The 16,995-nt window shown below is 42.6% G+C and overlaps 1 protein-coding gene across 1 annotated transcript in view; it reads left to right on the top strand.

Annotated features, from left to right (window-relative positions):
* Positions 1-16,995, top strand: part of LOC134657849 (vitellogenin receptor) — a 72,942-nt gene that overhangs the window by 997 nt on the left and 54,950 nt on the right. The window contains exons 2-13 of the mRNA XM_063513428.1: positions 136-326; positions 2,236-2,396; positions 3,510-3,627; positions 4,658-4,834; positions 5,784-6,047; positions 6,219-6,316; positions 6,910-7,017; positions 7,546-7,730; positions 8,342-8,423; positions 9,210-9,329; positions 11,658-11,817; positions 15,023-15,175. Coding sequence (XP_063369498.1) covers positions 137-326; positions 2,236-2,396; positions 3,510-3,627; positions 4,658-4,834; positions 5,784-6,047; positions 6,219-6,316; positions 6,910-7,017; positions 7,546-7,730; positions 8,342-8,423; positions 9,210-9,329; positions 11,658-11,817; positions 15,023-15,175 — 1,816 coding nt within the window. The 5' untranslated portion in view covers position 136. The remainder of the gene's footprint in view (positions 1-135; positions 327-2,235; positions 2,397-3,509; positions 3,628-4,657; positions 4,835-5,783; positions 6,048-6,218; positions 6,317-6,909; positions 7,018-7,545; positions 7,731-8,341; positions 8,424-9,209; positions 9,330-11,657; positions 11,818-15,022; positions 15,176-16,995) is intronic.

Raw genomic sequence — 16,995 nt, 5'->3', positions numbered from 1 at the left:
CACGATCCCGGCTATCGGGTCGTCCTGTCTGGGAACGAAATCATAAAATACCCGATAGTCGAATTTCGGCACTGAATGTGTCAATTTTTCAAAACGCTAACGCTTCGATCAATCATTGTCTTTTTTTTTTTTCAGAATGTTCTACATATTCCTCCTATCCGGCCTGCTAGCATGCAGAGCGGAGTTCGCCGACGAACTACAGTTATACGAGAAAGAGTGTCTGGGGGAAGATAAATTCACGTGCCTGGATGGCGGCTGTATCTCTCAAGATCAGTATTGCAACGGCAGAACGGACTGTGCTGATGGGAGTGATGAGAATTTCTGCCGTGAGTATACTAAAGGATGACTCACGTTAGACCGGGCCGTGTCCGGGCCGGAGCTTCCAGCGCTTACTTTTCTATGACAATGACATGTGATCACATGATGCTTTCCATAGAAAGCGAAGCTCCGGAAGCTCCGGCCCGGACACGGCCCGGTCTAACGTGAGTCATCCTTTATTGAGTGGCGGGATGACCTTGACGCCTTTGACAGGAACTGGTGGGAGACGGGTCAAGACCGGGATACGTGGAAAGGGAGGAGGGAGGCCTATGCCCAGCAGTGGGACACTCTAGGCTCATATAAATAAAATACTTATTACATTCTCTTTACCAATATCCTCTCGATAGTTGTTCGGAAGAAGTATTGAACGAATATGATCAAAAATGTAATAAGTAGCATTGTTATGGACAGGGAGCGTACATTTCATGCCGATGACAGGCGTATGACGTCAACCTACATACAGGGTGGACAAAGTTTGAAAAGGGCAATGGAATAACGAACGTTTATTTATTCGTACCTAATAATGGAAAATATGATTAATCAATGATTAATCACTGTTATCTAATCAACCTCTTCCGTTTAAGTAGATATATATTGACACTTGAGACGGACATTGAAAGAATATTAAACAAATTTATTGTTCCTGCTGTCAGCAAAGTTTGCCACCAAAAGAAAGCAACATCAAGTTACATTTGCAAACAATAAAACACAAAGAACATGAGGAACATAAAGAAACACAGTTTGATTTTAACATGGACTTGACCAATTTCATGATAGCATCGAATATACCATGAAACAATTGAATAACAAAAACTTTGTCGATTTCATACAAAAATGTATCGGGGGGAAATATGCAAGTACAGTACGTATACCCTCAGAATCTAACTTAAGACTAAGGTATTTGCCGAAAAAGTTTGAACAAAGTTTCGCGTCGATACGGGAGGACATTCTTATTTTTTTTATTTCAGAAACTATTATGTTACTAATAATCAAACGTTGATAGACACGTTGTTGTGGCCTATAATTAAAAATAAAATAAAAGTCACTACGTTTCCGGTTACTAAGTTGTGTCACTACGTTTTTTGAAACATCCTGTGTACGAATACGTCATTATGACGAAACCGGCATGAAATGTACGCTCCCTGGACTTATGGATTACATTTGTAATATTATTCTTGAACAAATGACTAAGTAATTGATTGAATGCCCGTCTGTCGAGGCCCGTTATAAGGTAAACGTACGTTGGTGCTCGACGCGGTCCCAGTACCTACATGTCATCTTGAAACTTAAGTCATAGTCAATAGAGGTGACAGCAGAGTGCCATCTATTGGGCATTAGCAAGTCGAGCACTAGTACGTTTACCTTATTCCGGTTCCAGCGCGCCACCTTAGGCTGAACCAGGCGTGGCTCACTCCGCGATTTCGTCGCTTTGCTACAGGTAGCTAAAAGTACATCCGTTCGGCCCCAATTTTGGGGAAAGCCATAAGCCGCGCGTGGCGCTGTCGCCACCTAGCGGCCATATCTGTGCTGATCGTAGCAGACGCGTTTTGTTAGAGAGTGAGTCTTCTGTACTTAGTACTATTATTTATTCTGTGGCTAAACGCAGACGTACGGAATTCTCATTCGGTTTCCGTACGGAATGACAGGTGGGAACGGGACGTCGCTTTACACATGAATAGCGCTGTTTCGCTTGCACATGTCATTCCATACGGAAAATTCCGTGCGTCTGCGGCCAGCCTTAGTGTAAGGCCTGAGTGGACGCTCGAGTTGGGCGTGCGGCGTGCATGTTAAACAAATGCAAGCGTATAGGAGCGGCCTTAGTGCACGCTGCTCACATCACGCGTGACGCCACGCTGCACGCACGAACGCTCCGCTTCGAGCGTCCACTCAGGCCTTACACTTAGATCTCTTCTTCAGCCGACCATCCCCCCAACGAGCAACTTTGCAACAAGACCCACCAGTTTCTGTGTCGCGACGGGCACGCGTGCATCCCCTCCACCTGGGTGTGTAACAGTGAGCCCGAGTGTACTGACGGCAGCGACGAAGCTGACTGTACCGAGATGACCATCACCAAAAATGTAAGTAATACATGGTGTAACAAAAATTTAAGGGCATAGGTATTCGGAACATGATCAGTTGAGTCGATTTTGACTTTTTGCAAAAGGTTGATTGAAGTGGAGTCGAGACGAGACAATTTTTCGCCAATCTGATGAAATTGTCCGATTGAATCAGGCCGTGCGGATGCAAACGCCAATTTGATTCCCCGATCAAATCAGCAGGTGCGGACCTGCGGACACAAAAATGCCAATTTTCGAAGTTAGTATCTATGTAATACAAATTGGTGATTAAATTGTGTACGTGTGGATGCTAGATGAGATTGGCGCCAATTATTTTCCTGATCAAATCGGTCGATTTGCCCAGCTCGTCTGGATACGACGGACGGGTAACTAATACGGAACCCTACACTGAGCATGGCCCGACATGCTCTTGGCCGGTTTTTTTTATGATATAGGAGGCAAACGAGCAGACAAGCATCCTGGTAGTAAGTAATTACCGTTGCCCCTGGACACCTACAAAACCAGAGGATAACAAGTGCGTTGCCGGTGCTAGAGATGGGAGTAAACGCTCTTTTCTTGAAAATTTAAATGTCGTATCCGTAAAGTCGACGATTCATTCCACAGTATTAGAAAGTGACAATAGAATAGAGACATACTAACAGGGCAAGTTAAATAAAAGCAAAGAGAATAGATAGTATAGAGGGGTCCTGTCATATTAAATTTTGTAGTCACCGTAAATTTACTGCCATCTATCGACACACGATTAAAACTAAAAACGAAAACAAAACAAAACATTCGTTTGCTGTATGTACATATTTAATGAATGAAACAAACAAACAAAAAGTATAAAAATATCAAAAAATGTATTTATATGGATAAATGAATGTTTATTATTTTTTTAATTATTTTTCTACGATTTTCACCCATGTTCTTTCACTAATGTGTTAAAAAATTTAAATATCAAACGGTGTCGTCAACGCCATCTAGCCTAGCATAGGCCAAATGTAATGGCGCTAGCCGAGAATGACTTTTTCTTGATTTCCGAGGCACATTTTTTCCTTAGACTTTATTAATCTTATATGGAGTTATATAATAATGGCTTTGATAAAAACTGTGAAACATGTGATTATTCAGTCTACATGCGGCAAGGCGTTTCAATGTGGAGACGGCACCTGCATCTCGAGCCTGTGGATGTGCGACGGGCACTACGATTGTGAGGACCGCAGTGACGAGGACATCGAGACAACTTGCAGTAAGTATTACTAGTATTATATGATCTGTGGTATTACGCACTTACGCAGCGTACTACGTAGGCGAAAAACACGTGAACGCGAAGCGAAGCGATGCGACGCGGGGTGAATCAATCCTTTGCAGCCTATAGAAGTGTCCTACGTGGGCGGTCTCGTTGCGTACGCGAATGCCGTGGTCCCGCCGCGCCGCGCCGTGCCGCGTCGCGCCGCTTCGCGTTCGCGAGTTGTTCGCTTACGTAAAACGCAGCGTTAGACACACAAAGTATTATCATCATCGTCATTTTAGCCTTCTGTCTCCCACTGCTGAGCATTAGGCCTGTCTTTATCAGTGGCGGAGCGTCCATAGAACTCTATTCCCATCAGCTTGTCTATTTAGAGACATCTGAGAACTTTATTCTAGAAATTCCAAAGAATAGCAAGCCATTTAAACTTCGGCTTAAGGATGACTCACGTTAGACCGGGCCGTCCGGGCCGGAGCTTTCGGCGCTTAGGTACTTTTCCATGACAGATGATCACGTGATGCTTTCCATAGAAAACGAAGCTCCGGGAGCTCCGGCCCGGATACGGCCCGGTCTAACGTGAGTCATACTTTAGACACACAAAGTATTATCAATTATCATCATCATCATTTTAGCCTCCTGTCTTCCACTGCTGAGCATTAGGCCTCTCTTTATGTACGCTTTTTATCACGGACCTGGGCTAGGTTCATCCAGAACTGCCCCGTGATGCTTAGCCTTTTATAGGTGACCACAGCTCAACGAATTAAAATCATCATAACAAGAATTTTGATGAACATTTTAGCGTATCTAAAATGTTCATCAAAATTCTTGTTATGATGATTTTAATGCGCGTCCAACTCTAACACGGATCTGACGTTCGCAGTATTTTAACGGTTGAACGTTTGTTTTAACACATTCATTGCCACCCAGCCAAAACAAGACATCCGCGCCAGGCCACAAAAATTTCGTCATATAAAGCTGTACTCCCGGAGTGCAACCCGTTGTTTTTTTTTACAAAATCTAAATATTTTAGGGCACTCCTTAAACTCGCACACGAAGAGCGACGGCAAAGCGTGCTACGAGTACTCTCCCGTCGGCCCGCGCCGCTACAAGTGCCTGGACTCGTCCTACTGCCTGACGCTCGAGCAGATGTGCGACAACATCACCGACTGCAGGGATAATAGCGATGAAGGCGCGTTTTGCGACAAATGTGAGCTTTTACTAACTTTTATTGGTTTAGTTTTCTTTCAAAAGATATCTGCTATTACTTAATAATCATAGAAGGTAGGTCCTATAGTGTAAGGCCTGAGTGGACGCTCGAAGCGGAGCGTTCGTCGGGGCGTGCAGCGTGGCGTCGGGCTCATGCGTGATGTGAGCAGCGTGCACTAAGGCCGCTCCTATACGCTTGCATTTGTTTAACATGCACGCCGCACGCCCCGCCCCGCTGCACGTCCAACTCGAGCGTCCACTCAGGCCTTACACATAGAAGTGGTATGCGTGCCTCCGTGAGGGATAAAACATACGCAATGCGACACTATGATTGGTCGAATTTATTTGTGGCGCACCATAATCCATACTAATTTAAGGTGGGGAATAAAAAAAAATTGAGACTGTGACAAGGACAAACAATAATAGCGCTTTCGCTGCTACTCCTACTGAAAGATAATACATAAGACTATCCCGTTCGGTCATTTCCCCCCACTCCTCATACCCGATTCAATTAAAATACTAGATTCATGTAATAATACTGCATTGAGAGTATTGAGACGATGCTATCAAAGCCAATAGCCTCTATAAGGTTGCGTTGTTTATCACAAAGTTCTTATTGTTACCTCCGTCTCCTTCATCAGATCAGCTTATTATAATATACTTAGCATCGTCACCAGTATTTTATAAAGATGCCAGATTTCAGCTTAATGGGATATCAACCTATTTAGAGTTCGTCTAAGCTAACTCTGCAGCGTGTTTGATGGCATAGAGTGTAGATGTGTGTAAATCATGACATTCAAAATAGCACTTTCACATTTTATATGCCATCAAATGCATTAGCTTATACGGACTCTACACAGTTAGTTACACCAAAACTATGCAAGCTGTATAAAACCTTATTAGTCTATTATTTTAAGACATGTATTGATTGACACGCTTCCTTTTGCCAGGGCACTCGATGTGCGTCAACACCACCTGTCCGGCCTTCATCACAACATGCACCCCAGACCGCACCGGCCCTAATTGTTTCTGCAATCCCTTCCCACACTCCCACTACTACAACGAAACTACCAACAAATGCGAGGACTTGGACGAGTGTCTATCAGAATGGCCGAGTTGCAGCCATCATTGCACCAATTTCGATGGACATTTTCGATGCAAATGCGAGGCCGGATATGATGCGGATGATTTTCGATATCTATGTTTTGCTCAGGGTAAGTTAAAATAATAATAACTATAATAAGTCACCTTAGAACCAGCCGAAGCCGAAACAGGGACGTGCTTTTGTCAGAACGGCCGAATTTTACTTATCGATGCTAAAAATAGCCTTTTTCAATGTGAATTCGAGTAAGGTTGTTTTTTAATACTTATAATGATTCTTGCAGGTCCAGAAGCGATGCTTTTCTATAGCACTGAGAAAGATATTCGGTATATCAAGGTCAAAACCAAGCAAGAAGTTGTTGTAGCCACGGGTATCAAAAAGGTCCGTATGCTAGTCATGCAGCTCAACTTATTAAATTTGTTGACGGTAGCAAACAAGCGTTAAATCTCATTGGAAGCCTATTTATAAGGGTCACAATGTCAGACAAAGCCCCCCCCCCTACTTTAGGGGAGGGGGTCGGCCTCTTTTTACATCGGGTCAAAACCTGGGTAAATTCGTCTAAAAAAAGTCCAGCGCAGGTCAGCTAGTCTAACTTAAGCCTGGTGGTTTGTTTTGGAACACAATGTTCTAAGTGTATCAGATTCGGTCAATCTTTTTCATTCCTAGTATGTTGTAGTCCATGAATGACATGCACAGTACACACCTATCATACACTGTTACACCTTGTATCATATACACCTTGACGTCCAAAGAAAGAAATTAGATTCCTCGCATGCAAGGGCTCTCAGAATATAGGCATGTATTGGCTGATTTTTTATAGTTTACGAGCTAGGTTTTTTTTTGCAAAAGTGGCGGAGTTGTTCACACCGGCAGGCAGGTTACCTGAGTAGTAGGTAGTGTAGGTACTCAGTCCTCCTGAGTCGATGATTTTCTAGTACGATTGCTCTATTTCCCATACTGTTTATTGTTTTCAGAGCCACGGGGTGTCCTACGACGGCAAGTATCTCTACTGGGTAGAGACAGCGGAAGGACACCAGGCTATAGTCAGAGCTCAACTAGATAATGTAGCTGAGACAAAGCAGGTAACTTTTGAAGTTTGCAAAATTGTATAGCGGTTACAAATGTCACAATACATTTTCTACGTCATATGAAAAAAAAAAGATTTTATACGTATGCATTTTTTTTATCTAAATAGGTGAAGAAGTATAAAGATGTTGACTGTACCGTAGAGAAATAAATACATAGATTGTTCACTCCATACATCAGTTTTGGTTCCAAAAAAGACTATTAATTTCAGTGTCGACATCTAGCATCGAGTAGCGGAACTATCAGTTCTGCTACTTGACAATAGATGTAGCACCGACCGGAAAGTCTTAATGTAGTTATGTTGTTAAGCATAAGACTTTCCGAGCATCGAGTAGCGGAACTATCAGTACTGCTACTTGACATAAGATTGTCAAGTAGCAGTACTGATAGTTCCGCTACTCGATGCTAGATATAGACACTGAAATTAATAGTCTTTTTGGTACCAAAACTGATGTATGGAGTGAGCACTTTAGTCTTACTGTATTTCTCTATGACTGTACTTTACCACATTTTTTTGTTTTCAGACCCTAGTGAGCCTAGGTCTATACGACGCTGGCGACATAGCAGTGGATTGGCTAGGAAACAACATCTACTTCAGCGACACGTCGCGTGGCGCCATCTATGTGTGCATCACTGACGGATCGGTGTGTGCTCGCATACGTACAGCTACGTTGAGGCCGAAATTTGTTACGCTGGATGTTAAAAAAGGGTAAGATAGCTTGTTTTTAGGGTTCCGTGCCTCAAAAGGAAAAAACGGAACCCTTATAGGATCACTCGTGCGTTTGTCTGTCTGTCTGTCTATCCGACCATCATCCCCTTTATCTCCGAAACTACTGGCTCTAAAATTTTGAAAAAATACACAAAATAGTTCTATACCTATAAATGAGAGGAAAACCTTTAGAAATGTGCAGTCAAGCGTGATTCCGATTCGCACTTGGCCGATTTTTATAGGTGTTAGTCATGCCATCTATGTGTGCATCACGGACGGGTCTGTGTGTGCTGGCATCTGTACAGCTACATAGAGACGAGTGCAACTATCCTTCTCTTTTTAATTAGGTAGGTGGAAAAAGAAGAGTTTGGTAGTATTTTTCAAAACTGCCAGTATGCTAAGGCGCACTGGCGCCCAGTGCCAACATTAAAGAAATAAGTAAAATTCAACGTAATCTGGGGGCACGGCAGTGCCCCCGCCAAGTCGAGCAAAACAAAGAGACACGGCCGTACCATCCTTTTCTCGAAGCGATTCAGGCCATTTTCGACGTCCTGTTATTTTGTGCTGGCTGAAGCTAGAACCCTGAATTTTCAGTGATTTTCCTTTTTCAGATTAATGTATTGGGCCGACGTGGCCGGGCTCCAAGGAGGTCACGTGATCATGCGCGCGCGCATGGATGGCTCCGACCACGAGGTTAGTTCTATGAATGCAATAACAAACAATGAAATTAATGTAAGTTCGAAAGTGACGGGCATAGTGACAGGCGATAAAAACGGAACCCTGCTGCGCCCGCTGTAGGCGAGGCGAGCGGGGCGTGAACTACGCGACCAAAACGTCGTAAGCGCCGTGAAATTCATGGCGCTTACGCGTCTAGGTTGCGAGATTGACGCTCCGCTTCCATGGTTTATTATCAGCCGGAAACAACCCATGGCGCAAAATACTAGTTCTCTGTGCCGGTTCTATACGGTTCTATACCCATGGCGCAAAATACTAGTTCTCTGTGTCGGTTCTATACGGTTCTATACCCATGGCGCAAAATACTTGTTCTCTGTGCCGGTTCTATACGGTTCTATACCCATGGCGCAAAATACTAGTTCTCTGTGCCGGTTCTATACGGTTCTATACCCATGGCGCAAAATACTAGTTCTCTGTGTCGGTTCTATACGGTTCTATACCCATGGCGCAAAATACTTGTTCTCTGTGCCGGTTCTATACGGTTCTATACCCATGGCGCAAAATACTAGTTCTCTGTGCCGGTTCTATACGGTTCTATACCCATGGCGCAAAATACTAGTTCTCTGTGCCGGTTATATAGTCTAATGGTGTTATTCATCAACGGCTGCTAACTTAGTTGATGATCGTCGTTTGTCCCACTCTGTCCTTATGCCATAGAGAGGGACATACGATGATCATCAGTTGATTAACTTGGCAGACGTTTATGAATAACGCCGTAATAATCTAACCATAACTTTTTCTTAGGTGATGACAGCCAGCCTAAACAATTTCGCTACGGGACTAGCGCTGGATGCACCGAATGGCCGGTTATATTTCGTGGACAGAACCGTCATGGTGATCAGAGTCGACACGAAACAGATCTATGTAAGTATGGTGTATCTATTCCCATTTGTCACCGCTAGGTTGAAAATATAGAATAGATCCATCATTCCCATCTGTCCCGCCCCGACAGTCATGTGGTGCGGGGACAAACGAGAATACACCGCAATAATTCGCCCACGAATTTCGCATGTAAATATGAAAATATTAGCTTCGGTAACTCGGTTTAAAATGCGGTGGCCGGAGTGTGCTGTGTGCTTTTTCATATATATATTGAATATGCTAATAAAACATGAAAATCGGTTGAGAAATGCGACATGTATAGTATGTCGATTTAGAACTGGCCCCGAACGGCTTATCATATCATATCATATCATATTATTTATTCAGTAATAGTCATACATTGTCATTTATTATTTACAATTCACTTAGTGAGCTAAGGATAATATTATAAGGTATAGAAATTGGAAATAAATAAAAATTTACATTTAAATTTGCATTGTGATGGAATGTTCATATTTTTGTCTCATTGTTCTCATTAATAAACTCATTTACGGAATAATAGGCCTTCCGAATCAATAAACATTTTAAGCGCGAGTTAAAACCCGACATCGTGTTCATGTTTTTAATGTCACATGAAATATTATTGTAAATCCTACTTCCAACCACATGTATACAATTGCCAGTCTTCCTAAGGCGATGAGTGGGCTGTACCAAGTCATGCTGACGGCTGTCCTGGAATCTTTTACTGTTCCACTGTTTTTTGGGGAACAAAGTCAAGTTCGCTCGGACGTACTTTGCCACCTCGAGTATATACAAGGAGGGGAGTGTTAGAATGCGGAAATTAATAAAAAGTTGGCGGGCAGGTGTATCTGGGGCAACTCTCGCCATTGTCCTAATTATCTTTTTCTGGATAACAAATGGCCGGTCCCTGTCCGCAGCCAGGCCCCACAGCTCTAGTCCATATGACAGGACAGAATGGACATACGCGTAGTAAGCCTTTACAATGTTTGGGCATGACAGGTTGGGTACAAGACGAGAAATTACAAAGTGTGCAGAACTTAATTTGGCGCACACTTTATCGATTTGACTTTGCCATTGAAGGCCGCGGTCAAAGATGAAACCAACAAAACATGCGTCATTAGTTGTCGGCAGGGGCACATTTTCTACATTTACCTGCATAGGCTGTTTACCTATATTATCGGTAGAAGTAGCTACAGATTGTCTAAGATCAAACTCTAACAGCTTTGTCTTATCCAGATTTAGGATCATTCCGTTTGCCCGAAACCACTCTAAAAGTCTACAGGTGACAGATTGGACGTTCTCACATAGTTGTGCCCTATTTTCCGCGTTTACTATAGCGCAAATATCGTCGGCATACATGACAAAATCAACCACAGGTGAGTCATAGGGGAGATCGTTCATGAGTAGAACAAACAGGTTATTGCCTACATTAGACCCCTGGGGAACTGACCTATCACCTATCGGCTCAGCTACTGACCTCTCACTGTTCACCTCCACAGCCTGATACCGATTCGCTAAGAAGGAAGTAATGATTGCAAGTGGTATACCGCGGACGCCATAATGCTCAAGTTTGTTTGCGATAAGTTCATGGTCTACCAGGTCAAAAGCGCGCGATAAGTCGAAGAATACGGCAGCGACCCGCCTCCCGTGTTCTAAGTGATTTAAAAGGGTACGAAGCAAATGACGAGCCGCACCCGCCGTCGACCTACCGGCCTGGGAGGCATATTGCTGTCCGCATAGTCTGTCCTTTTTTTTCAAGAAATGCATATCCTTTGTCTATTGTTAAGTGTAACCGCACGTGCTTCTACCTGCCTAAAAAAATAGTTGGGCCGTTTTTACCGGTCATTGAATTACGCACTCTATGGAGATTGCAACAAGGTTCAAAATGAACTAATGGAAAAATATTTTTCTAGGCTGTGTGTGGTCCATTTGACTCGCCGGCACTCAGTACTACGGTTACTGAGTGCCGGCGAGTCGAACGCTACAGAACCAGTCTAAAATGTGTCATCGAGATGCGTAATAAAGGCGCGTTATCGGAGAGCGCACCTACACTGGTTTTTTGAGCGTTGAACTAGCCCGCGCTCAGGTGCCAATTAGAATAAATTAAGACCCTTTTTTGCAGGTAAGTTTAGCACGTCGTGCGGTTTTACTTAACAATAGACAAAAGAATAACCGTCGGGGCCTATTACAAATCGACAAACTATATACAATAGTATAATAGACGGACAGCAGGAAATACGAAAACATTTTTGCTGAAGCTGAAACTATCAACAAGTACTCCTTACATTCAATTTATACATTCGTTCAAAATTCAGTAACAGGAGGTCTTCAATTCGGTTATCTTTACAGTCCCTTTTCCAAGCGCGCCTCCACCACCCATACGCGATATCCGTGTTCGAGAACACGGTGTATTGGAGTGACTGGACCTCCAACACGATTCAGACCACAGACAAGCTGCATTTGGAGGGGAAGAGGAACGCTCTCGCTAAGCTACACGCTCCCGTCTATGGTTAGTAATTATAAAATACGCTGTTATCACCATTGACATAGATATCTAGGGACCGGCTTTACGGGCAATAATAATGAGGCATGACAGGGGCCAGTACAGCGGTGTGAAACCGCTACGACGCGATTGGTTGATGAGTTCGCATCACGCGCGCGATTGGTTGACGAGTTCGCATTACACGCGCTATTGGTCGCAACTAGTTGCGTTAGAGTGCACGATTGGCTGGAATTAGTGAGTAACACCGCTGAACTAGTACCATTTTTAGTGCCCCATTAGCCCGTCCTTAGATATTATAAGTCAATGGTTATCACACTGATGCACACACGCCATCTCTTCAGTGCGAAACGACCAGGCCACGACGACGCCAGCGGCGAGTGGCGGCCATAGGTTAGATAGGTTAGGATGAACGAAAGGTCGGATCGCTGTTCTTGCTCTCTCCTATGGCCGCCGCCATGCGAAATTGTGCCCGGGCGTAAGCGAGACAGCGCTATTTCCGTGTAGTACTCGTGCACCGCAGTGGATGGCGTTCGATTGGATCTCCAACACGATACAGACCAAAGACAACCTACATTTAAGAGGAACGCTCTCGCTACGCTGCACGCTCTGGTCTATAGGTACTTACGAGGGGCGTTCAAAATATTCTCGGTATTGATATCTTACGACCTCTTCTAAAATTTCTTTCGTTACTGGCCGCTAAGGTTTATTCATTGACATTAAAAAAAAGTATAATTCGAACCGAGATAGTCTTTTGTTTTTCTGCAATTGCTGAACAAACATGAACATCATGTGCGAATTGACAATGTTAACTAAATTAGAACATCGATGCGTGATAAAATTCTTGACAAAACAGGGTAAAAATCAAAAAACCATAAAAGAGGAAATGGATTGTGTTTACCGTGAGTCTGCTCCTTCTTTATCTACCATTCAAAAGTGGTCAAGCGAGTTTAAACGCGGAAGGGAGAGTATTGAAGATGACCCTAGACCTGGCCGGCCTGTAGTAGCTACTTCACAAGAAAATATTGATAAAGTGGAAAAACTTATATTGGAAGATGGTCGAGTGAAGGTAAAATCTATAGCACAAGTAACCAATCTCTCTATTGGTACCGTACATGATATTATACATGACCATCTTAATATGTCAAAAGTAAGTGCAAGATGGGTTCCGCGAATGCTGACTCGGCTTCAAAAAGACATGCGTGTAGCTTGTTGTTCCGATTTTATTGACCTGTGCGGTGAAAATCCTGATGAGGTGCTGCAAAGAATAGTTACTGGAGATGAAACCTGGGTTCATCATTATGACCCAGAGAGTAAACAAGAGTCCATGCAGTGGCACATTAAGGGTTCAGCTCATCCCAAGAAGTTCAAGGTCATCCCTTCAGCTGGCAAGGTCATGGCCACGATATTTTGGGATTGTGAAGGAGTATTACTAATCGATTATAAAGAAAAAGGTGTAAATATCACAGGACAGTACTACGCTAACATTCTACGTCAATTAAAGGATGTAATTAAAGAAAAGAGGCGAGGAAAGTTAACCAAAGGTATTCTGCTTCTGCATGACAACGCCCCCGTCCATACTGCTCATATTGCCAAGGCAGCTATTGTTGAATGTGGGTTTAAAACTGTTACTCACCCACCGTATAGTCCGGACTTAGCCCCCAGCGACTTCTTTTTGCTCCCCAATCTTAAAAAGGATCTGCGTGGAAATAAATTTTCTGACGATGAAGCATTGAAGGCGGCAGTGGAGGAGCATTTTTACACGAAAGATAAAAAATATTTTTACGAGGGATTAAAAAAAAAATTGATCGATCTTTTAAGTGTATGAACATAGGGGGGGAGTATATTGAAAAATAAAAATATCAAACTTTTCGTACTTGTTTGTTTTCATTCTCATACCGAGAATATTTTGAATACCCCTCGTAGGTAGTCGCTCTGTAAGTGACCGGGCACTACAATATGGCAGGTATGGAACACATTTGAATGAACATGATGTTCCATATAAGTAGGTAATTACTAAATTTGCCCACGCTGTTTACTCTCGTCGTTAACACTTTCCCCACCTTCTTTGGCTTTGTACCTACTCCGCACATAGCCAATTGTACGAGTAGGTTTAGTCAAAACACATTTTCACACCACCTATTCGGAAAAGTGCTTTTTCTTCCCCGCCAGGAGGGATCAAAGTGGCACTTTTCCTCCCTGCTAGGAGGGATCAAACTATCTTATCTTATCTTATTGTTTTCGGGGGCCCTTGCGCAGGGGAGTATTTTGAAATTTGGCGCTCTGGGCCAATACGTTTCGCCGCCCCAGAAGTCAAGGAAGAAAAACAAAATGCAATCCGCTAGGGGCGGCATTTGGCGCCCCGGGCCATGGCCCGGATGGCCCTAGGGTAAATACTCCCCTGCCCTTGCGGATACACTTCGACCCATAGGGATCAAAGTAACACTTTTCTGTTCTAGCACACTATTTTTACATTTTTTTGCACATTATTCTTTTAGCTTCAATAATCTGTTTAAGCATCAGATTGTGTCAACACTAAGAATTTTTTTTATTTTCCTCATAGTTGATGTGAAAAGCAGTATGTGTTACACGGTATCAAAATTATTTCGTCTTGGGCGTTAACACTTGAATCCCTCATTTTTCTCAGGATTCTACTTTAGAATCCCGAACATAGTGATCGAACAAGCGAGCGAAGCGAAGCGAAGTTCTTACATTCAACTTGGAGCACACGGCTGGCTAGGGGCACGTCCCGGCATTTCGATGTTTTTAAGCTGAACTATCAGAGGATAGTTTGATACACAATAACTTAAGTAAATTTGTTCTAATTTAAATGAAATTGGGTAAACGTGTAGTTGAGGGCATTATATTTTAGTCATTAAATTATGAGCATGCTCGATCAAGGGGTTATTGAGCTAGATGAGTTTAGAAGGCTAAAACGCTATTTGTGAGGGGTCTTGCTATTCTGGTCATCTTTTTTGCAAGAAAGTATGGTCGAGTTTGGTATCAAATGAAAGTGCTCGGCTTATACATTTATAATATAGTTTTTAAATTTACAATTTTAAAATAATGATCTAACATTTTGGCGAACCGCGAGTTCTCAGTTCGGGGCGAACTACTAGTTGTAGAATCCATCGCTTCATTCAGGATTCAATGTACGCCCTTGACGGAAATATATCATTTTGATACCTTGTAACACAAACTACTATTGTTCCAGGCCTGCACATCTTCCACCCAGCACTGCAGCTCACCGAGGACCCGAGTCCGTGCGCGCATCACAAGTGCTCCCATCTCTGCCTGCTCACGTCCAACGCTAGCCACTCCTGCGCGTGCCCTGTTGGCATGAAGCTTAACGGGACTATTTGTTACAGTATGTACTCTTGTTTAAAGAGGCTACTCTCAAGCGATTTGTGTTTCGTACGCGTATCCTACGCGTCGCTTGTGAGTACCCGCCATATTTATTTCCTACGTTTCGCAGTTTTCGCACACGACGAGACGCGTCGACGACGCGTTTGTTTGATATCAGTCGCATGATACTGTCTTGCTGGTCGCACGCGACTCGAGTCGTATAACGCGTTGTAGGAGATGGCGGCGGAACAAACCAGCTTTTAATATAAATTTCGTTCAAGAGGTGGAAAAGTATCCATGTTTATATAATTATAAGCTGTCTGATTATGTAAGAAAAGATGTGACAGAAAAGGCGTGGATTGAAATAGAAAAAAAAATCAATTTGACAGGTCAGTAATAATATTTTTATTTAAATTAAATTTATACACAATAATTGGATTGCCAAGGGAGCGAAGCATGTGGGATAGTTGGCAAGATAATTTCTCAGATTTTGTGGTGATGAAAGCGGGGATATCTGAAGATGCTCAGGTATTAAATTAAAATGTGACCCTCTGATTGTTGAGTTTCAAATTCCCGGGGTCTGTACAGTACACCTTCTCTTTTACGAACATAATTGTGCAAGACACAGACAGCCTTAACAATGTTGGCTACTTTATCCACTGATCTACATCGTATTGCATTGCTCAAGACAGGAAATTTTACTGTCATCATCCCAAACGCACATTCAACTGTTTTCCTAGCTCTGCTGAGTCGCTAGTTAAAAACTCTTCATACGTTATTTAGTGTTCTTTGTGGGTACGGTCGCATCAAATACCGCATTAGCGGAAATGCTTCATCGGCAACGAAATAGTACGGGAAAAGATTTTCATTTAAATCATTTGGTAAAACAGAAGGTGGCGGTATGTTCAGACTAGACTGCTCAATCCAGTATTAAATGGCTGATGCTTTAACCTGCACAACCTGTTTCAATAAATGTGAAAATACCATTTGCATCACTGCAAGCCATTAACACTACATATAGAGCATAAGACTTATAATTGAAATTGCTTGAACCAGTGTTAGGTAACTTTTCAATTCTTATATGCTTGCCATCAAAAGAACCCAAACAATTAGGTAAATTCCAAAGCAGGTAGAAACGTTCGGAAATCTTTTTCCAATCAGCCATGTTTGGGATTGGCATATACATTTGACTTAATATATCCCAAATAATAATTACAGCTTCTGCAATAATTGTAGGTATTGTATTGTCTCATCTTGCGAAATATGATAGTGAGGGTGTTAAGTGAAATGACCTTTTTTTGCTTGATTAAAGCATGAAACTTGGCACAGTTGTTCCTTATATCAAAATAAGCCGATTAAGATCGGTAGCCCGAGGGACCCCCCGCAAAAGCCCGAGAGGGGGGGGCGTCAAGTAGCGCCCCGCCCGGCTTCATTCTAAAAATTCTAACAGGCCCCGCTTAGCTAATAGGTCATATTTGGTATCAATTTCGGATAAATAAATAACGTAGAATTCATTTCTGGTATAAAAAATTGCAATTTGTTGAAAAAAAAAATAAAAAAACACAAAAAATCTAATTTTTCAAGTGTAATTTTTGTGTTATATTTATTGTCAAAATTAAACTGCTTAGTTTTTCTACATACAAAAAATATGACAATAAAGCCTATTTAATGCAGATTTTAAAAACATAACTTTTACTAACCTTTATTAAAAGGAAATTGCATAAAAAAAACTTATATCGTCTCGCGCCGGTGAATATCTTTTTACCGACATCGGCATTGATATAGACAACATCCGAAGTGCACACTCTGGAGACCGATTAAATGTATTGTTTATTGTTGTAG

This window comes from Cydia amplana, chromosome 21, assembly GCF_948474715.1.
Source record: "Cydia amplana chromosome 21, ilCydAmpl1.1, whole genome shotgun sequence".
In the NCBI taxonomy this organism is placed as follows: Eukaryota; Metazoa; Arthropoda; class Insecta; order Lepidoptera; family Tortricidae; genus Cydia; species Cydia amplana.
This window is presented reverse-complemented; position numbering and strand designations above follow the sequence as displayed.